Source organism: Drosophila miranda (genome assembly GCF_003369915.1).
Source record: "Drosophila miranda strain MSH22 chromosome Y unlocalized genomic scaffold, D.miranda_PacBio2.1 Contig_Y2_pilon, whole genome shotgun sequence".
Lineage (NCBI taxonomy): Eukaryota > Metazoa > Arthropoda > Insecta > Diptera > Drosophilidae > Drosophila > Drosophila miranda.
The window spans coordinates 22,001,915-22,023,228 of record NW_022881614.1 but is presented as its reverse complement, the minus strand read 5'-3'; the positions used below and the strand labels follow the sequence as shown (position 1 = coordinate 22,023,228).

Here is a 21,314-nt window from a genome sequence, read left to right as displayed (position 1 = left end):
GAAAGTAACTTAAAACAAGAACAAGTAAAAAAGGAAAAAAAACCAAAAAAAAAGGGGTGTTTTAAAGAAAAAACATGGTCTTACCTTGCAGCAGAGGGACAGCGGGGAATCGGGAGGAAAAACTTACCCGAAGCATCCAGAGGGCCGGCGGAAAGCAGGCGGCCCAGCGAAGGGTAGTAGAAAAAACCAGACGCGCACAAGGTAAACAAAGAAAACACCCGGCATCGCGAGAAAATGGTACGTTTCCAGTCCATTGAGGAATTCGCGATCCGGAAGTAGAATACGCACGCTGCGACATATCGAGTAGAGCACAGAAACGACCCTACGCTGTATCGAGTGGAGCGTAAGGGCAACGCTGTGTCATATCGAGTAGGTCAGAATAGCGACCGTACCCTATACCGGGCGGGGCAAAGGGAAAAAGCTCCTATGCGAACTATCGGTAAGGGGGAATCGAATCGATCGCGCTCATCGGAGAGGTACGGCAACACCGCAAGGCGTGAAGCCGAAAGAGGGCGCCAGGGGGCACCCGGGTCGAGAACAAAGCACGCGCACCGGTCGCGCGGGGCTTTTGAAGCATCCCAAACCTGGGACGCGGAAAACCGGGGTTTTCCGCCAACAAAAGAAAGGGGGAAGTGTGAGGAAAGGTATTCCCACACGTAGGGGGCAGTGCAGGGTTAAGCGCTAACGGCCGTTATCCGGGGATATCCGGAGGCGGCGAATTCCCGAGGAGAGCTCTCCGGGGACCCAAGATGAGAGGGGAGGACCCCTGGAGAGAGAGCCGCGGGATGACGGGATCGGGCCGGCAGTGGCCCAGCGCATGACCAAATATGGTCATGAGATCACGCCACCAGCCAGGTCCCGTTGGAAAGCGACAAGGGAATGAAGGAACGCCGATGGAAAAATGCGGGCACCGCATGGCGGAAAGTGCCGTTAGCGCCAGGCGGCATCGGCGGCGCTGACGCAGAAGCGAGCCTATAAGAGGAGGGCCGCGACCAGGAACAAGGGACAGTCAGCAAACGGAGCTAGCAAGAGTGAAGTGCACAGTGAGTGACAAGAGTGAGACCAAGCAAAGGGAAAAGAGCGTTAGAAAGCGAACACGTTGTGTGAGGATTGAGAGGCGGACTCGAGCGTGAAGCCAAGAGCCAAAGACCCCAATCCCTTGAACCAACGGTGCCACGCTTGACGCGCAACCCACCAGGAGTGAGGCACCCTCGGGCCGCAAAGCCAAGGGAGTCGAGTGAGAGCGAACGCGTCAGTCGCCTGACTGAGAGGCGGATTTGGGCCACGTGCCAAGAATCGCTAGCCCCAGTCAGTAGAGCCGGCGGTGCCACGCTCGGCGACGCCGTGGGGGGCCCAGGGAGCGCCACGCTCATCGAACCACAGAGGAGAACCACGAGGAGGACCCGCACCGGAGTCGGAATAGAGTAAGATAGACTTAAGATACCAATTCAGCAAACGGAAAGCGCTATGTGGGAAAGTTCCAGGAGGGCTGCAAGTCGGGCGCTGGCTTCTTCGACCACGGACAGAATCGGATTCAGTTTGGTCAGTGGGTCCAGGACATCTGCAAGAGTTCGCTGATGCCCGTGCTCAAGCAATAAGAACATTTTAGAAGGTCGATCTCCTTGCCATAACGTTTATAAATACACAATCAAATGGAATAAGGACAAGCTACAAAAAACTATTAACTATAAACTATTATAAACCTATGCACGTGTCAGTTCTGATCAGTTTCTTTGTCGCCGCCTAAGGCTGACTGTCTCCTGCTGGGGTGCAGGCTCCGGTACCTTCCGACGTGGTCGTCCCCGCGTGGTCGCTGGCGTTTCCTCGAGTTGCCTGTTGCGGGCACGAGTGCTCCTTGCATCACTGGTCGGATACCGCTTCACTGAGGCTGCCGATGAGGTGGAAGGCGTCTCATCCATGGTATCGTCCAATTCGATGATCTCTGGTACTTTTAGTTGGCTACCAATTCTAGCGGAGCGTGTCTTTGTGGCCTTGGCTGGCACAGATTGGGATCGTTTCAGTTGAGAGGGAGCCGGAGTCAAAGCTGAAACCGAAGCAGCATCGTCATCGCTTATCTCGATCGTCTGGCAGGCATTCAGATCCACATGATCCGATGCTCTCCCGCACGAGGTCAGCCAGCAACAGCTGCAGGGCTCCCAGGTCCACGCTGGACACTGTGCTGTAGTTGCGCACGCTGTCGACCAACGTGTCTAGCTGTCGCAGGGGCGTCGGCCTCCTAGGCAGGCTGCTGCACCGCTTCTTCCGCAGGTACTCCAATCGAAAGCGAACTGTCTGGATTGTGATCTGCACAATATCGCTCTTGCCCACTCGTTCATCGAACTGGGCGCGCAGCTCCTCGGCTTGCAGCAACAGCAGCTGGGCGTGGCACAGACAGTCCTGCCGCGCATAGTAGCTGGCCATGTGGCAGAGGCAGAGCATCACTATAGTATGTTGGCGCTTAAAGAACCATCCGTTTTGGAGCTGAGGCCACATATCGTCGAGCAGCTCCTGCGCTCGATCCACCTCCTCGGAGAGTTGGAGCTGCTGGTTAGAATTCAGATGGTCTTGTCCCAGGAAGTGGGTCAGGGCTCGCAGGTAGGTGAATCTCTCGTCCAGCATTTGCCCAATCCTGATTATCAGCAGCCAGGCTTCATCGACCTGCGCCATGTAGCCCATGGTGGACAGAGCCATGGCTGCAGCAACTGCATCGTCGATCAGGGCTTCCCAGTCGATTGGTGTATCGTCGCAGTCGAGGGGCGCGAAGCCAGCGATGGCTGATGTGGCAAACTCCACCAGGCGATGCTCCCGCTTAATGTTGAGCCCCAGCAAGTTGTTCTTGACGATTAACTCCTCCAGGCTGTTCTCGGCCGTCTCCTTGATCGAGAACTTTGTCTTCTGTGCCTCCAAAGCCTCCAGCAGCACACTGATACTGGTATGGCCAATGGCCAGCTGTTGCATGCGGCTGAGCGGTTGCTTGAGGGCCGTGCTTTGCAGCTGGGAGCGCAGTTCCTCGCACTGACGCACCACCTCGCTGTCGGTGCGCATCTTGCGTGCCAGGAGAACCAGGTGGTAGTCATTGTGACGGCAGCGTAGTAGCGACTGCAGCAGGGGTACGGGCGGCGCACTCAGGAAGTGCAGCACGGCCAACAGATCCACATCGTATAGCTGTTTCTTTTGGGTCATAGGACTGGACTCGTGCCACTCGTAGACGCACTTCTCCGTATTATTGGCATTGGTATGGCATTGGTAGTGGACGAAGAGCTGTGAACGCAACCGCGAGGGATTCGTTTGGGCCGCAAGGTAGGTGGACTGCAGACGGTTGGCCAAGTCGGAGCTATTGCAGTGGACACTGGCTTTGTAGATTCGCCGGAGCACACTAAGCATATCCTGGCTGGTGATGAGCGGTTGTAGATGTTGCAAGGGCTCCAAGAAGGCCAGCACAAGGGACATTTGTTCGGGACACGCTACCTTTTCGGCCACGAGTGCCAGTAGACGCACCAGCTTGACTAGCTCCATGGCGGAGGGCCCCAGGCACTTCATGCTCTTGGCCACGTCCAAGGTGTAGCCAAGAATGCCCAAGAGCGGCTTATGGGGTGCCTGAAGAGAAAGCTCATTACGTAAAAGGTTTTCCAGCTGTGGCAGACGTACCTTGTCCGCCTTCTGTTCGGTCGTCGGCCGCCAGTTAATGTAAGCTTCCAGGGCGCACATCCCGAAGGAGAGAAGGCAATGCCTGCGAATGCTTTTACAGGCCTCGTTGGAGCAGCTGGTCCCCAGCGGACTCCTCACTACGTTCACCGTCAGCCCAAGGCAGCCATGCAGCAGTTGAAAGTGGGCGGTGTATACCTCGGGACTGTCGTCGCCCTCGAGCTGCTGCCAAAAAATGTCTAAGGGAGGCTTGTTGCTGCTCTGATGAAGCAGCGTCTGCAGGCGCTGGAAGAACACCAGCAGGTCCATGAACCACTGCTCTTTGGCGTGCGTCGCGCCCTTGTGCTCGAAGAAGTAGACGAACTTCTTGCACAGATCGATGTAAGTCCGCTTGAAGTCCGCCGTAGCCTCGCGCACGTACAACAGCTTGACATAGTAGTAGAAGAGCTGGATGGAGTAGTTCTGCGGCGAGACGTCCTTGTACAGGTCGCGACAAATGCGCAGCAACTTCAGTGCCAGCTGTTGTTCGAGCGGCGCTTCTATGGAAAACATGTCGATCTGCATCAGTGCCAGAACCAGGCCCAGATACTCCGTGAATTGAGTAGTCAGCTCAGAGCTGGGTGTGGCCCAGCTGCAGCTCAGGAGCTTGAGAAGCGGGTCGTACATTTTCGTCGTGCTCTCGGGCGGAAGGGCGCTCAGGTACATCAGAAAGGCTTTGCTTCGCTTGCTGAACAGGGCATCATTCAGCTGGACCAGGAGAGCCGCATTCTTTGCCACTTTACGCTGGCGCATGGTGTCAAAGAGGACACCCATTGCCTCCAAGGCGTAATATAGTTGATCTGTGGCGGCGATGGGCAACGTCTCCTTCTGCATTTGCAAGTGAATGCCATTGAAGTGCGTCAGATGGATGTCCAAATAAAACTTGTAGTCAGCCTCCCCTTGCAGGCGGCAGGGCTGCGATCGGACTAGGCCGTACATTTTCTGGCATTCTGTCAGGGATTTCTGCGAAGCACCCGTACAATTAGGATACCAGCTAGCAAGCATTTGGTTCTTCAACTTACCTCCTGACAAAGCCCATGATGTATGTACCGCAGGCTCGTTAGATGAGCTTCCCACAGGCTCGGCTTCTCCTCGTAGGGCTCCACGTGTGGTACCATGGTGGCCGCAATGTCGCAGTAGAGATCGTCATGCTGGTGCAGATTGTCCTTCAAGGCGAGACACAGCTGGCGCAACACGCTCAACTCATATCTTAGCGGAAAGGAGGCGTTGTTTATCCCGATGCCCTTGCTGAATTCCTTGAATTTCAGCTTAATTGTCGTGGTCGCAGCCTCAACATCGGATCGAGTGCCTTTCAACTGTTTCACTATATCGGCAGACACTTTGTCATTCGTTCGGTTCGGAATTCTTACATTAAAATAAATTGTCACTTTTATACCAACGCTTCGCTTCGTTTGAGTGTGTTTCATTGTGACCTGATCTATCGCGGTCTTATGGATAAAATATATGGCAGCCCTCAAAAATATACCAAAAAATACCTTAAGTCTACTGACGATTCTATTGTACATTTCCTCGTATTTTAATATTCGGTTTAATATTACTAGCTACGACCCTCAGCTCTTAAAACGTAATTTTATCCGATTGATAAATTCATTTTCTACACCACACAATTTTAAATATTCCTTTTCATTGGAATTGATTGTAAAATAAGTTTAACCAATTTTCACTAACTTCTTTACCAAAGGCGACACCTGAAGGGGACATGTGTACGTTTCAAAAATGTTCGCCCTGTTTTCATATAAGCCCCATGGAAGCACCAGTGTAAAAAACCTCCGTTATCCCTTTTTTACATGCCTTTTTTCGACATCTAGATTTTGAAGGCAACCGAGCATGAATTCGATGCTGACACTAACCATTCAGTACATATGTACATATGTACATAAATTTTAAAGTTTATTACACTCAAAATTACTTTTGTCTTAATGTTGTCTTTGGCCCCGCTGAGGGCCGTCCGGGTTAACCTAACCTAACCTAATGTTGTCTTTACAATTGAATTAGAAAATTTATGGGTATTGTCCATGAGAGTATTCAAGGTGCGACCGGCATCTAAATTTTTGCTTTGCAGATTCCCGTCGGAAAGCGGGCGATTGACAATTGATTTGAAATATATGTAAAACCAATTCCATTTATATTTAAGCATATTTATTTTAGTAAATATATATTTTTTCTTATATTGTATATTTAGATACATCATTGTTTTAGTTATAATAATAATAAACAAAAAAGTCGAGAACCGACGGCGTTTGCACAATTTGTATAATTTATAATCAACCTGCTTAAGATAAGGAAATAAATGTGCAATTATATTATTGTATATAGTCGAGAACCGACGGCGTTTGCATAATTTTTATACACACCGCACGATCGTTGCATCGCCTTCCAGTGCGTGCCACACGTTTGGTCTCATTCACCAGGTAACAACCCCGAAACCCTATTCACACACACACACACGCGCACACGTATACTCGGACCTATTTAAGTTTAGGGCTGACCGGCCACGGCCAGCGATCGCCCACGTCGTTTGAATTTAAAGAAAAAAAACATAATCCGCACTCCAAACACCGTTCCACATTAAATGTTATTTTGTTCCGTGTGTTGTTCTTTATTTAGTAATTAGTATTAGCTTAAACCGTTTAACGCACATTGAAAAAAAATATGTAAAAACACCAACACCTTTCACGAACCTAAATCTGCGATCAGCTGTTCAGTGCCAGAAGATTAACCCTTAGTGGGTGCCGCGGGGGTCCCATCAGTCCACCGTATTTGGTCGACCGATTTGTGAAAAAAATATTGTTTATTGTTTATGTCCCGGGGACCCTTAACAAGAGCTCTTGGTAGGTTAAGTCTCCGTAGGGGCCCGAGTTAAATTAACTGGATCCAGTCAACTACACATATTCCATTACGTATGGGTGAGGGTATCCCTGTTGGTTGAACGAAATTTCAGCAGTTATTTCCTTGTTTGCCTTTGTGTCGAACGTTTTGGTGTTTCTTAGTGGTTAGTGATAATTTTGAGTATAGCTATTTATTAATGAGAAAGATGAAATTGTCAATTTAAGATTATTAAAGCTTGGATATATATTGAAGCATGATGCATTAAATTTAAAATAGAGGGAGGACGCGTGGCGTAAGCCATGGATTAGGCCAGCCGTTACCGTTCCAGCAGAGGGTGGCCAAAATGAACGTTGTGTTTGGTCACAGGTAGGGCGGGAGCGCGAAGTGATAACACCCAAGCTTCACCCACTTGATAGCCGTCTGTTTATGATTTTCTTTGTTGTTGTTAGGTTGTTGTTAGTTTTGATGTCCCGAGAAGTAGTATGTCTCCTTTTTTGTCTACATTTGGCGGGCAAGGGGAACTACCCAGCCCTGGGGGCGACAGCTAGCCGGCATTGGCCTCTGGGAAACAAGCCAAGTGTAACATAGAGGGTAAGGTAAGGCTAGAGAGATGGATAACAATGAAAATGCTGTAAACTGTGGGCCGGACTTGCGTTCGTTTACCCGCGAATCGGGAGGGGAAAGTAGATTTCGCTTAACTTATCTACATTCAAAGAAGGAATGACTTAAGAGTTAGTTAAAAGTTCTTAGCAGTAATTGTGTAGACCGCAAAACATTGAAAAAGCTGAAAGTTTAAAAATATAACGTAATTATACCCGATACTCAAAATGAGTATTGGGGTATATTAGATGTGTGGTGAAAATGGATGTGTGTAACGTCCAGAAGGAATCGTTTCCGACCCCATAAAGTATATATATTCTTGATCAGCATCAATAGCCGAGTCGATTGAGCCATGTCTGTCTGTCCGTCTGTCCGTCCGTCCGTCTGTCCGTCTGTCCGTCCGTCCGTCTGTCCGTCTGTCCGTCCCCTTCAGCGCCTAGTGCTCAAAGACTATAAGAGCTAGAGCAACGATGTTTTGTATCCAGACTTCTGTGATATGTGACTGCTACAAAAATATTTCAAAACTTCGCCCCGCCCACTTCCGCCCCCACAAAGAACGAAAATCTGTGGCATCCACAATTTTAAAGATATGAGAAAACCAAAAAACGCAGAATCGTAGAGAATGACCATATCTTTTAGACTGCAGAATCTGAATTGGATCGTATTATTATTATAGCCAGCATCAAGAAAACAATTTCATTTTTTCTCGCCCTGTCTCTCTCTAACACACACGTAGCACAGGCGGCTTTGCTTAGAGTAAAACATTAGCGCCTAGATCTCAGAGACTATAAAAGCTAGACCAACCAAATTTGGTATCCAGACTCCTAATATATCGTACCGAGACGAGTTTGTTTCAAAATTTCGCCACACCCCTTCCGCCCCCGCAAAGGACGAAAATCTGGGGATATTCACAAATCTCAAAGACTATTAACGCTAGAGTAACCAAATTTAGTATCCGCACTCCTGTTAGATCTCACAATAAAACGTATTTCTCAAAATTTCGCCCCACCCCCTTCCGCCTACACAAAGAACGAAAATCTGTTGCATGCACAATATTGCAGATTCGAGAAAACTAAAAACGCAGAATCATAGATAACGACCATATCTATCTGATTGCTGAATCTGGATCAGATCAGATAATTTTTATAGCCAAGGGAAACAAATCAATTTGCAGTGGCTACGCAGCGCGTGACGTCACGCTCAGACTGATTTTCTGTCTCTGTCGCACGCACTCTATGTCGTGTCGTTTAATATTAGCGGCATCTGCCGGAGGAGAGCCATACTGACTTAGTATCGGGTATAACTGTAGAGTTGCGGTGTCCGTAGCAACTCACAACGTTCCCCTCGTTTCTTTTGCTCTGCTGCTCTGAGTTGCAGTGTCAATTAATAATCATTCGCGATCGACATTCGTTAGCCCTAGCAAATTTTCGGCGGCTAAGCACAATTCGGTGCTAAAACACACTTACATACACCTACATACACGCATTGCTGGCTATTAATTTCTCTGTCGCGACAATTCGGTCAGTGCAGTGCGGTAGGCAGTGCAGCGAACTCACTAATACACACAAGCGGAGTACAAAGCGGAATCGGACAGCTCGCACAGCCGCACAGCTAAAGGCATTAGCTGTAATCCCTTTGCTTTCGGTTCCCACGTTTATACGTATACAGGGTGTCTTTTTCGGTCGTGCTGAGTGACTCTTTTAAAACCTCAACATGGCAGCACCTGAGCCTACCAATGTCGCGAACGCATCAATGCCGAGTGATGTAGATTTCTACAAGCACAAGGCCGAGTCCATCGCGCGCCAACTAAAGGCCATGGATCGCTTTCTCACCAAGGAAGAGCTTGCCGAGTTAGATGAGGCAGAACTTCAAGCTCGCTTAGAGCAGATCGAGCGAATGAATGCGGATTTCGATGCCGCTCAAACGAGCCTTGAAAGGCTGGATTTCCTGCAGTTAGCCCATGATGCCCGGCTGGACTTTTCGAGTGTTTATGTCAAGGTTAGGTCCAGGCTGTCGCGGGAGTTGATGGCTGCTCGCACGGTAAATGTTGCCAATTCAACGGCTCGGCATACTCTCGAGGGGAATTCGTCGTTGTTCGCCTATAATAGTATAGGCCGTTCTCGAATGCCCGAGTTGCAGCTTCCGCGATTTGGGGGGAATTGGCCAGAATTCCACTCGATGTTCTCGACAATGGTGCACAAAGACCATCGTATACCAATCATCGAAAAATTCCAATATCTTCATGGATGTCTAGATGGTGCTGCGCTGGATACGATTCGTTCCTTGGAACTTTCTGAGGAGAATTACGACAAGGCGTTGAATTTGCTAATGTTGCGATTCGATAATAAACTGTTACATTTTCAGGCACACGTCAAGGCTATTTTCGGGCTGCAAGGGGTGGAGAAGGGCTCAGCTATCGGCTTGCGCGCGCTCAGCGACAAAATCAATTCGCACTTGCGTGCACTTCAGACCTTGGCGACCCCGCAGGAGATTTCGGATGGGTTGCTGATCTTCATCATAGGCACGAAACTGGACCACAAAACAAAGGAGAAATGGGAAGAGAACTTGCCGACGTCAGGATTGCCTCGGTGGTCAAGCATGGCCTCATTTTTGGAAGCGAGATGTCGGATGCTGGAGAATTTGGGATCAGCCATGGCAACAAGTCCTAGTCAACAGGTGGGAGAAGACAATCCTGTCACCCTTATCACCTACAGTAACGACCATCCTAACCCCATATGTAACCATTGCAATTCCTCCGAGCATTTCATATCTAGATGTCAGGCATTCCTGAATCTCTCTGCGTTTGAACGATACAAAGAAGCAAAGAAGAGCCGCTTGTGTTTGAACTGCCTCAACAAAGGCCATGAATTGCAGAGGTGCAGGTCAGGACTTTGCAGGCATTGCCAGGCCAAACATCACACGCTACTCCACATTCCATCGGGAACTGGTGCTTCATCTTCCTCTTCACCGGCCGAGGAATCGGTCCAGCAAGAGTCCGCGACTGTGCTTCTAGCAAGCGGGTGTTCTAGCCCTCCCCCCTCGATCCAGAAATCTCAGCCTAGCCAGAACGTGTTGCTACCTACTGCCCTCGTCCATGTAACAGATCGTTATGGAGCACTTATCCCATGTCGTGCCATTTTGGATTCTGCATCACAGGCAAACTTTGTAACATCTAGACTTGCTGATCAGTTGCAGTTGGATCATCGCTCGTCTTATGTTCACATCTCTGGAATCGGAGATTCCATTCTACCTTCGAGCAAGTCTGTACATATAGTTGTACAATCCCAGGACGCAAGCTATCGAGCTTCCTTCGCTGCAATTGTCACCAACTCAATTACGGAAATGCAGCCTAACTTCGGCGTAGACGCAAAGGATTGGCCAATGCCGAATAATCTAAAACTAGCTGATCCTAATTTCTCCAAGCCCCAGCGTATCGATCTGTTGATAGGTTCTGGAATAAGCGGGCAGCTTTAGCCGCTTTTGAAAATTCCTCGTGCATCTCTATTGACGATTTTCGACCCACAACGCTGGAGTACCAAAACTTAGAGCAGCAATGCAGGAAGCAGCTGCTCGAGTGCCAGGTGCAAGTGGAAAAACTGCGATCGGAGAATCAGGAACTGCAGCGCGAACTTTTCCATACATTAAAAACCTACATATCCACGCTAAATGAAATTCAACTTTCAACAATTTCTACATTGCCAAATTTCCTGCCATTCTATGCAATTACAGAGGTTCCCGATGATCAAGACGTAATCACGACAAGCCGCCTTCGTAAAGAAGCGCCGATCGCTGCGTTCGACGAACATCTCAGCGTAGCCGCCAGCTGCGCCCAAGCAAGCATCTTCAAGAGGGCCGTTGGAAAAATAGCGGTTCTGCCCCTTCAGGATGGATCTGTTGAAAGCCTTTGCCTTCCAACGGGGGGTGAACCCAGCCGATTAGCTGCTTGCCAAATAGCACCTAATTCTTGGCCCTCAGCCGCTTATTATACCCGATACTCAAAATGAGTATTGGGGTATATTAGATTTGTGGTAAAAGTGGATGTGTGTAACGTCCAGAAGGAATCGTTTCCGACCCCATAAAGTATATATATTCTTGATCAGCATCAATAGCCGAGTCGATTGAGCCATGTCTGTCTGTCCGTCTGTCCGTCCGTCCGTCTGTCCGTCCCCTTCAGCGCCTAGTGCTCAAAGACTATAAGAGCTAGAGCAACGATGTTTTGGATCCAGACTTCTGTGATATGTCACTGCTACAAAAATATTTCAAAACTTCGCCCCGCCCACTTCCGCCCCCACAAAGGACGAAAATCTGTGGCATCCACATTTTTAAAGATACGATAAAACCAAAATCGCAGAATCGTAGAGGATGACTATATGTTTAAGAATGTAAGATCTCATCCAGATCGTATAATTATTATAGCCAGAATCAAGAAAACAATTTCATTCTTTCTCGCTCTGTCTCTCTCTAACACACAGGTTTCATGGTCGGTTTTGCCAATTGCAAAATATGAGTTCAAGGATCTCAGAACCTATAAGAGCCAGAGCAACCAAATTTGGTATCCACACTCCTGTGATATCGGACCTTGACCGTTTCGTGTCCAAATTTCGCCACACCCCTTTCGGCCCCCGCAAAGGACGAAAAACTGGGGCATCCACAAATCTCAGAGACTATTAAGGCTAGAGTAACCAAATTTGGTATCCGCACTTCTGTTAGATCTCACTATAAAACGTATATCTCAGAATTTCGCCCCACCCCCTTCCGCCCCCACAAAGGACGAAAATCTGTTGCATGCACAATATTGCAGATTCGAGAAAACTAAAAACGCAGAATCATAGATAACGACCATATCTATCAGATTGCTGAATCTGGATCAGATCAGATCATTTTTATAGCCAAGGGAAACAAATCAATTTGCAGTGGCTACGCAGCGCGTGACGTCACGCTCAGACTAATTTTCTGTCTCTCTCGCACGCACTCTTTGTCGTGTCGTTTAATATTAGCGGCATCTGCCGGAGGAGAGCCATACTGACTTAGTATCGGGTATAGCTGTAGAGTTGCGGTGTCCGTAGCAACTCACAACGTTCCCCCTCGTTATACCCGATACTCAAAATGAGTATTGGGGTATATTAGATTTGTGGTAAAAGTGGATGTGTGTAACGTCCAGAAGGAATCGTTTCCGACCCCATAAAGTATATATATTCTTGATCAGCATCAATAGCCGAGTCGATTGAGCCCTGTCTGTCTGTCCGTCTGTCCGTCTGTTCGTCCGTCCGTCTGTCCGTCCCCTTCAGCGCCTAGTGCTCAAAGACTATAAGAGCTAGAGCAACGATGTTTTGGATCCAGACTTCTGTGATATGTCACTGCTACAAAAATATTTCAAAACTTTGCCCCGCCCACTTCCGCCCCCACAAAGGACGAAAATCTGTGGCATCCACATTTTTAAAGATACGATAAAACCAAAATCGCAGAATCGTAGAGGATGACTATATGTTTAAGAATGTAAGATCTCATCCAGATCGTATAATTATTATAGCCAGAATCAAGAAAACAATTTCATTCTTTCTCGCTCTGTCTCTCTCTAACACACAGGTTTCATGGTCGGTTTTGCCAATTGCAAAATATGAGTTCAAGGATCTCAGAACCTATAAGAGCCAGAGCAACCAAATTTGGTATCCACACTCCTGTGATATCGGACCTTGACCGTTTCGTGTCCAAATTTCGCCACACCCCTTTCCGCCCCCGCAAAGGACGAAAAACTGGGGCATCCACAAATCTCAGAGACTATTAAGGCTAGAGTAACCAAATTTGGTATCCGCACTTCTGTTAGATCTCACTATAAAACGTATATCTCAGAATTTCGCCCCACCCCCTTCCGCCCCCACAAAGGACGAAAATCTGTTGCATGCACAATATTGCAGATTCGAGAAAACTAAAAACGCAGAATCATAGATAACGACCATATCTATCAGATTGCTGAATCTGGATCAGATCAGATCATTTTTATAGCCAAGGGAAACAAATCAATTTGCAGTGGCTACGCAGCGCGTGACGTCACGCTCAGACTAATTTTCTGTCTCTCTCGCACGCACTCTTTGTCGTGTCGTTTAATATTAGCGGCATCTGCCGGAGGAGAGCCATACTGACTTAGTATCGGGTATAGCTGTAGAGTTGCGGTGTCCGTAGCAACTCACAACGTTCCCCCTCGTTTTTTACTGTTTTCTTTAAAACATTGGGTATCCTCTGTTCCTCCACTATTTTGACTAGTTTTATTTTTTATATTTTGAATATATTTCACATGTTTGTGCACCTAGGTAGCAGGTGAGAGAGGGGCAGATCAGATAAATTAACCCAATGAGATACTTATTATATACACAAATCTGCTCGCGCCAGCAACACTTGCCAAAATGTTGAGAAAGATGGCTAATAATAATAATAGGAGGAGCATTGCCTCCTGAGAGCGGCGATCTTGGCAGAGTAACCCGTAACCCATCCACGACTCTCACTAATCTCCCGACCTCTGCTCTTTTGCGTCCCCCCACAGGTGGCGATGGTGGAGGTGCAGCTGGACCACGACACAAAGGTTCCGCCCGGAATGCTAGTGGCGTTTGCGATCTGCACCACTATGCTGGTGGCCGTGCATATGCTGGCTTTGATGATTAGCACCTGCATCCTGCCGAACATCGAGGTAGTGTGCAACCTGCACAGCATCTCCCTGGTGCACGAGTCGCCGCACGAGCGCCTGCACTGGTACATTGAGACGGCGTGGGCATTTTCGACGCTGCTGGGGTTGATCCTATTCCTGCTGGAGATAGCCATACTGTGCTGGGTAAAGTTCTATGATCTGAGCCCGCCGGCGGCCTGGTCGTCCTACGTGGTGCTGATACCCGTGATGATTATCTTCCTGGCTTTCGCCATACACTTCTATCGGTCTCTGGTGACGCACAAGTACGAGGTGACGGTCTCCGGCATGCGGGAGCTGGAGATCCTCAAGGAGCAGATGGAACAGGATCACCTCGAGCACCATAACAACCATAATCGCAATAACGGCATCCACTACGGTGCCGCCGGCGACATCGTTTAGCAGTATTAATCGCGCGAGGATCCCACGAAGCAATAAACCATCTCGGCGATCCTTCTCTGAAAACTTAACGAAAACGAAAAGGCCTCGCCGTCAATCCTCAGACTAAATAAGTGAATATTTTGTAAATTTTTAGTTGATGCAAATTGTGATGCGCAGAAGGCAGTCGATTTTTATTATACAAAAACAGTATGAGTACGTATATTCTAAAGGATTGTGCCCCGAACAATGTTTCTTTAAGCTCAAGACCTTTACACATCGTAACCCCTGTGTACTCATCGCATGCAATGATGAAAGACCCAAACTAAAGCAATACTACTTTCAAGTTTAAACCACTGTGTTGACTAAATATTCCTCAATATTAGCTTGTATATTTGTTGTAACTAGTTGGCGCGTCCGCTAATATCTGTATTGTATTTTAGTGGTATGCCATCGCTCGCGATGTCAGACCCAGACCTCATCCATAGCGCAGTCTTCCATCGCCCACGTAGTGTGTAAGAACCCAATAATTCGAACCGAACCAGATCGTGTTAGCCCAAATTTTGATATTGATAGGCGAATATGTAAGCGAAATTGCGCTGTAATTTATACACGTACGATTAAACGATTTTTTCTACCTATATTTAACCGAAGCAAGCGATTTTCTATTGCCGTTCCCCCCGCCTGACCTCCATCAGGTCGTTAGGCTTGCGTGCCAGGAGCGACTGGAAGAGCGACTAGCTAACGAAAGTTTTTGGATGGGGGCAAACGGAGCCAGGACACATGGTTGGGGTTGATTAGAAAAGGGACACCGCACGCACCCCAGGACACGAAAGAAGAGCACAGATGACAAACCCAAAGCGGGGCTGGGGCTCAGTTGTCTGCAACATGTCGTGCCATGCTGGTGGCGGCAATGGTGTTCGAAGCCTGCGCTATCCTGCCGGAGGACATTGCCGCTATCAGGGAAAGTGGCTGAGGAACCAACACCACGGCTATGGAGTGAAATCGAGCCGTCGTGGATTGGTGTACGAGGGCCAGTGGCAGCGGGGCCAACGTCATGGCTACGGATCCATGTGGCGGGAGTCCCCTGATGGCCAGGTGCATCGCCTCTATGTGGGTCATTGGCGCCATGACAAGCGCAGCGGGGAGGGAAAACAGTACTACGACGATGGATCCGTCTACTTTGGTCAGTGGCAGATGAACAAGCGGCAAGGACGCGGCATACATTGGGATGCGGACGGACGCGTCTATGTGGGGGAATGGCTCCAGGATGCCATGCACGGACGGGGCGTCCTCTTCTCGTGTGAGTCCTCTAACAAAATGAAAGTTCAGTAGAATCCTCGTCGATCCATATGTTTCGGCTGTGTTCAGCAAACGGAAAGCTGGCTTCTTCGACCACGGACAGAATCGGATTCAGTTTGGTCGGTGGGGCCAGGACATCTGCAAGAGTTCGCTGATACCCGTGCTCAAGCAATAAGAACATTTTAGACATTCTCTGGAAGGTCGATCTCCTTGCCATAACGTTTATAAATACACAATCAAATGGAATAAGGACAAGCTACAAAAAAATATTAACTATAAACTATTATAAGCCTATGCACGTGTCAGTTCTGATCAGTTCCTTTGCCGCCGCCTAAGGCTGACTGTCTCCTGCTGGGGTGCAGGCTCCGGTACCTTCCGACGTGGTCGTCCCCGCGTGGTCGCTGGCGTTTCCTCGAGTTGCCTGTTGCGGGCACGAGTGCTCCTTGCATCACTGGTCGGATACCGCTTCACTGAGGCTGCCGATGAGGCGGAAGGCGTCTCTTCCATGGTATCGTCCAATTCGATGATCTCTGGTACTTTTAGTTGGCTACCAATTCTAGCGGAGCGTGACTTTGTGGCCTTGGCTGGCACAGATTGGGATCGTTTCAGTTGAGAGGGAGCCGGAGTCGAAGCTGAAACCGAAGCAGCATCGTCATCGCTTATCTCGATAGTCTGGCAGGCATTCAGATCCACATGATCCGATGGTGGCGTGTTCTCATTGCCGCTCTTGCTGCTACTGCTGCTGCTGTTGCTGCAGCCGATGGGTGGTCGCAATTCCAGCTCCGTGTATATCTTGAACCTGGGCGTCTTTCTGGCAGATGATTTTGCCTTGGTAGTCCCCTCAACAACACCTTTCCTGCGTTTATCCTCTGGCGAAGTGTTGAAAGGCGAGGGCTCGCCTAATGGTCTTCGCCCTCGCTTTGCCAACGGGATGCAGCTCCAACCGGGCCGTCTTTAGCTGGACCATGAGGTTGAAGCTATAGTTGATGTCCACCGTTTGGTACACTGATTTGAGACCTGCCTCCGCATAGCGGAGAGCCTCCTTGTGCTTCTTTCTGAAGCGAAGATAGTTGACGTGGTAGAGTTCGTGCACGATAAGCATGGAGCCCAGTGTGGCGGTGCGTACGGGATCCTCCTGCAGCCAATTGCCTGCCCCTACGTAGAAGTCGTCCAGCTGATCGGTCTCCCTTTTCAAGAAGCTGAAGCGGGCATGGAGACATCCCACGATAAAGTAGATACATTGCAGCTGCATGCTGTCCCGTAGATGGGGCGGCGTCCCTTGCTTGCTCACATAGCGCTGCAGCTGATGGCTGGTGGGAATTGGCTCGTGCATGGGCAGAGACTTGAGTGTGGCCACGTCCAGCTGGTTCTGCTTCTTTATCGGCTCCAGGTGCTCCATGAGCAGCATGTTGCTGGTCAGCTCGCTCATGGCATTCGCCTTGAGATCTTCCTTGGCGGCTATTGCGGGGATGTATTTGGCCGATGTCTGCTCCACCAGCGTTCGACTAAGCGACTTGATGGCGAGCAAATGGTCCAGGAGGCGCAGCTTGGACTGCGCCTGGTCCAGGTACTCCATCTGCAGGTTCATCCAGAGCCACGAGATGAGCACCTCAATGGTCCGCAGGGCCATACCCGACTGCAGCACCAGGTTAAGCGTGGTGCCGTAAAAGGCGAACCGCTCGGTCAGCCGATTGGCCGCACACTCGGTGCTCTCCCTCACGAGGTCAGCCAGCAGCAGCTGCAGGGCTCCCAGGTCCACGCTGGACACCGTGCAGTAGTTTCGCACGCTGTCGACCAGCGTGTCTAGCTGTCGCAGGGGCGTCGGCTTCCTAGGCAGGCTGCTGCACCGCTTCTTCCGCAGGTAGTCCAATCGAAAGCGAACTGTCTGGATTGTGATCTGCACAATGTCGCTCTTGCCAACTCGCTCATCGAACTGGGCGCGCAGCTCCTCGGCCTGCAGCAACAGCAGCTGGGCGTGGCACAGACAGTCCTGCCGCGCATAGTAGCTGGCCATGTGGCAGAGGCAGAGCATCACTATAGTATGTTGGCGCTTAAAGAAATATCCGTTTTGGAGCTGAGGCCACAGATCGTCGAGCAGCTCCTGCGCTCGATCCACCTCCTCGGAGAGTTCGAGCTGCTGGTTAGAATTCAGGTGGTCTTGTCCCAGGAAGTGGGTCAGGGCTCGCAGGTAGGTGAATCTCTCGTCCAGCATTTGCCCAATCCTGAGTATCAGCAGCCAGGCTTCATCGGCCTGCGCCATGTAGCCCATGGTGGACAGAGCCATGGCTGCAGCAACTGCATCGTCGATCAGGGCTTCCCAGTCGATTGGTGTATCGTCGCAGCCGAGGGGCTCTTGGTCTGCACGAGCACCTCGAGCTGCTGCCAAAAAATGTCTAAGGGAGGATTGTTGCTGCTCTGATGAAGCAGCGTCTGCAGGCGCTGGAAGAACACCAGCAGGTCCATGAACCACTGCTCTTTGGCGTGCGTCGCGCCCTTGTGCTCGACGAAGTAGGACTGGACTCGTGCCACTCGTAGACGCACTTCTCCGTATTATTGGCATTGTGGTAGTGGACGAAGAGCTGTGAACGCAACCGCGAGGGATTCGTTTGGGCCGCAAGGTAGGTGGACTGCAGACGGTTGGCCATGTCGGAGCTCTTGCAGTGGACACTGGCTTTGTAGATTCGCCGGAGCACACTAAGCATATTCTGGCTGGTGATGAGCGGTCGTAGATGTTGCAAGGGCTCCAAGAAGGCCAGCACAAGGGACATTTGTTCGGGACACGCTACCTTTTCGGCCACGAGTGCCAGTAGACGCACCAGCTTGACTAGCACCATGGCGGAGGGCCCCAGGCACTTCATGCTCTTGGCCACGTCCAAGGTGTAGCCAAGAATGCCCAAGAGCGGCTTATAGGGTGCCTGAAGAGAAAGCTCATTAGGTAAAAGGTTTCCAGCTGTGGCAGACGTACCTTGTCCGACTTCTGTTCGGTCGTCGGCTGCCAGTTAACGTAAGCTTCCAGGGCGCACATCCCGAAGGAGAGAAGGCAATGCCTGCGAATGCTTTTACAGGCCTCGTTGGAGCAGCTGGTCCCCAGCGGACTCCTCACTACGTTCACCGTCAGCCCAAGGCAGCCATGCAGCAGTTGAAAGTGGGCGGTGTATACCTCGGGACTGTCGTCGCCCTCGAGCTGCTGCCAAAAAATGTCTAAGGGAGGATTGTTGCTGCTCTGATGAAGCAGCGTCTGCAGGCGCTGGAAGAACACCAGCAGGTCCATGAACGACTGCTCTTTGGCGTGCGTCGCGCCCTTGTGCTCGAAGAAGTAGACGAACTTCTTGCACAGATAGATGTAAGTCCGCCGTAGCCTCGCGCACGTACAACAGCTTGACATAGTAGTAGAGGAGCTGGATGGAGTAGTTCTGCGGAGAGACGTCCTTGTACAGGTCGCGACAAATGCGCAGCAACTTCAGTGCCAGTTGTTGTTCGAGCGGCGCTTCTATGGAAAACATGTCGATCTGCATCAGTGCCAGAACCAGGCCCAGATACTCCGTGAATTGAGTAGTCAGCTCAGAGCTGGGTGTGGCCCAGCTGCAGCTCAGGAGCTTGAGAAGCGGGTCGTACATTTTCGTCGTGCTCTCGGGCGGAAGAGCGCTCAGGTACATCAGAAAGGCTTTGCTTCGCTTGCTGAACAGGGCATCATTCAGCTGGACCAGGAGAGCCGCATTCTTTGCCACTTTACGCTGGCGCATGGTGTCAAAGAGGACACCCATTGCCTCCAAGGCGTAATATAGTTGATCTGTGGCGGCGATGGGTAACGTCTCCTTCTGCATTTGCAAGTGAATGCCATTGAAGTGCGTCAGATGGATGTCCAAATAAAACTTGTAGTCAGCCTCCCTTGCAGGCGGCAGGGCTGCGATCGGACTAGGCCGTACATTTTCTGGCATTCCGTCAGGGATTTCTGCGAAGCACCCGTACAATTAGGATACCAGCTAGCAAGCATTTGGTTCTTCAACTTACCTCCTGACAAAGCCCATGATGTATGTACCGCAGGCTCGTTAGATGAGCTTCCCACAGGCTCGGCTTCTCCTCGTAGGGCTCCACGTGTGGTACCACGGTGGCCGCAATGTCGCAGTAGAGATCGTCATGCTGGTGCAGATTGTCCTTCAAGGCGAGACACAGCTGGCGCAACACGCTCAACTCATATCTTAGCGGAAAGGAGGCGTCGTTTATCCCGATGCCCTTGCTGAATTCCTTGAATTTCAGCTTAATTGTCGTGGCCGCAGCCTCAACATCGGATCGAGTGCCTTTCAACTGTTTCACTATATCGGCAGACATTATTTTTTTTTTATACCCGATACTCAAAATGAGTATTGCGGTATATTAGATTTGTGGTAAAAGTGGATGTGTGTAACGTCCAGAAGGAATCGTTTCCGACCCCATAAAGTATATATATTCTTGATCAGCATCAATAGCCGAGTCGATTGAGCCCTGTCTGTCTGTTCGTCTGTCCGTCCGTCCGTCCGTCCCCTTCAGCGCCTAGTGCTCAAAGACTATAAGAGCTAGAGCAACGATGTTTTGGATCCAGACTTCTGTGATATGTCACTGCTACAAAAATATTTCAAAACTTCGCCCCGCCCACTTCCGCCCCCACAAAGGACGAAAATCTGTGGCATCCACATTTTTAAATATACGATAAAACCAAAAACGCAGAATCGTAGAGGATGACTATATGTTCTAGAGTGTAAAATCTCAGCCAGATCGTATAATTATTATAGCCAGAATCAAGAAAACAATTTCATTCTTTCTCGCTCTGTCTCTCTCTAACACACAGGTTTCATGGTCGGTTTTGTCAATTGCAAAATATGAGTTCAAGGATCTCAGAACCTATAAGAGCCAGAGCAACCAAATTTGGTATCCACACTCCTGTGATATCGGACCTTGACCGTTTCGTGTCCAAATTTCGCCACACCCCCTTCCGCAAAGGACGAAAATCTGGGGCATCCACAAATCTCAGAGACTATTAAGGCTAGAGTAACCAAATTTGGTATCCGCACTTCTGTTAGATCTCACCATAAAACGTATATCTCAGAATTTCGCCCCACCCCTTTCCGCCACCACAAAAGACGAAAATCTGTTGCATCCACAATATTGCACATTCGAGAAAACTAAAAACGCAGAATCATAGATAATGACCATATCTATCATATTGCTGAATCTGGATTAGATCGGATCATTTTTGTAGCCAAAAGCAAGAAATCAATTTTCAGTGGCTACGCAGCGCCCGACGTCACGCTCAGACTGATTCTCTGTCTCTCTCGCACGCACTCTTTGTCGTGTGGTTCAATATTAGCGGCGTCTGCCGCAGGAGAGCCATACTGACTTAGTATCGGGTATAACTGTAGAGTTGCGGTGTCCGCAGCAACTCACAACGTTCCACCTCGTTTTTTTTTATACCCGATACTCAAAATGAGTATTGGGGTATATTAGATTTGTGGTAAAAGTGTATGTGTGTAACGTCCAGAAGGAATCGTTTCCGACCCCATAAAGTATATATATTCTTGATCAGCATCAATAGCCGAGTCGATTGAGCCCTGTCTGTCTGTCCGTCTGTCCGTCCGTCCGTCCGTCCGTCCGTCCGTCCGTCCGTCCGTCCGTCCCCTTCAGCGCCTATTGCTCAAAGACTATAAGAGCTAGAGCAACGATGTTTTGGATCCAGACATCTGTGAAATGTCACTGCAACAAAAATATTTCAAAACTTTGCCCCGCCCACTTCCGCCCCCACAAAGGACGAAAATCTGTGGCATCCACATTTTTAAGGATACGATAAAAC

General features: G+C 49.6%; 3 protein-coding genes and 1 pseudogene across 3 annotated transcripts; 2 read left to right on the top strand and 2 right to left on the bottom strand.

The window, feature by feature from the left end:
* Window positions 1-1,724: 1,724 nt before the first annotated feature.
* Window positions 1,725-5,555, bottom strand: LOC117193880 (protein three rows-like). Its single transcript, XM_033398564.1, has 4 exons — window positions 4,707-5,555; window positions 3,649-4,647; window positions 2,106-3,597; window positions 1,725-2,044 (listed from the first exon to the last, which is right to left on the bottom strand). The coding sequence occupies exons 1-4, from the start codon at window positions 5,208-5,210 to the stop codon at window positions 1,725-1,727; spliced, it is 3,315 nt and encodes a 1,104-aa protein (XP_033254455.1). The 5' UTR covers window positions 5,211-5,555.
* Window positions 5,556-13,609: 8,054 nt separating this feature from the next.
* LOC117192394 (calcium release-activated calcium channel protein 1-like) lies at window positions 13,610-14,293 on the top strand (the record flags this gene model as incomplete). Its single annotated transcript, XM_033397071.1, has 1 exon — window positions 13,610-14,293. A coding segment is annotated over one exon (603 nt), but the record flags the coding sequence as incomplete, so codon positions are not given.
* Window positions 14,294-14,358: 65 nt separating this feature from the next.
* On the top strand, window positions 14,359-15,535 carry LOC117192393 (MORN repeat-containing protein 3-like). Its single transcript, XM_033397070.1, has one exon. The coding sequence runs from the start codon at window positions 15,035-15,037 to the stop codon at window positions 15,521-15,523; it is 489 nt and encodes a 162-aa protein (XP_033252961.1). The 5' UTR covers window positions 14,359-15,034; the 3' UTR covers window positions 15,524-15,535.
* A 144-nt stretch (window positions 15,536-15,679) lies between these two features.
* On the bottom strand, window positions 15,680-19,839 carry LOC117193879 (annotated as a pseudogene).
* Window positions 19,840-21,314: the final 1,475 nt, after the last annotated feature.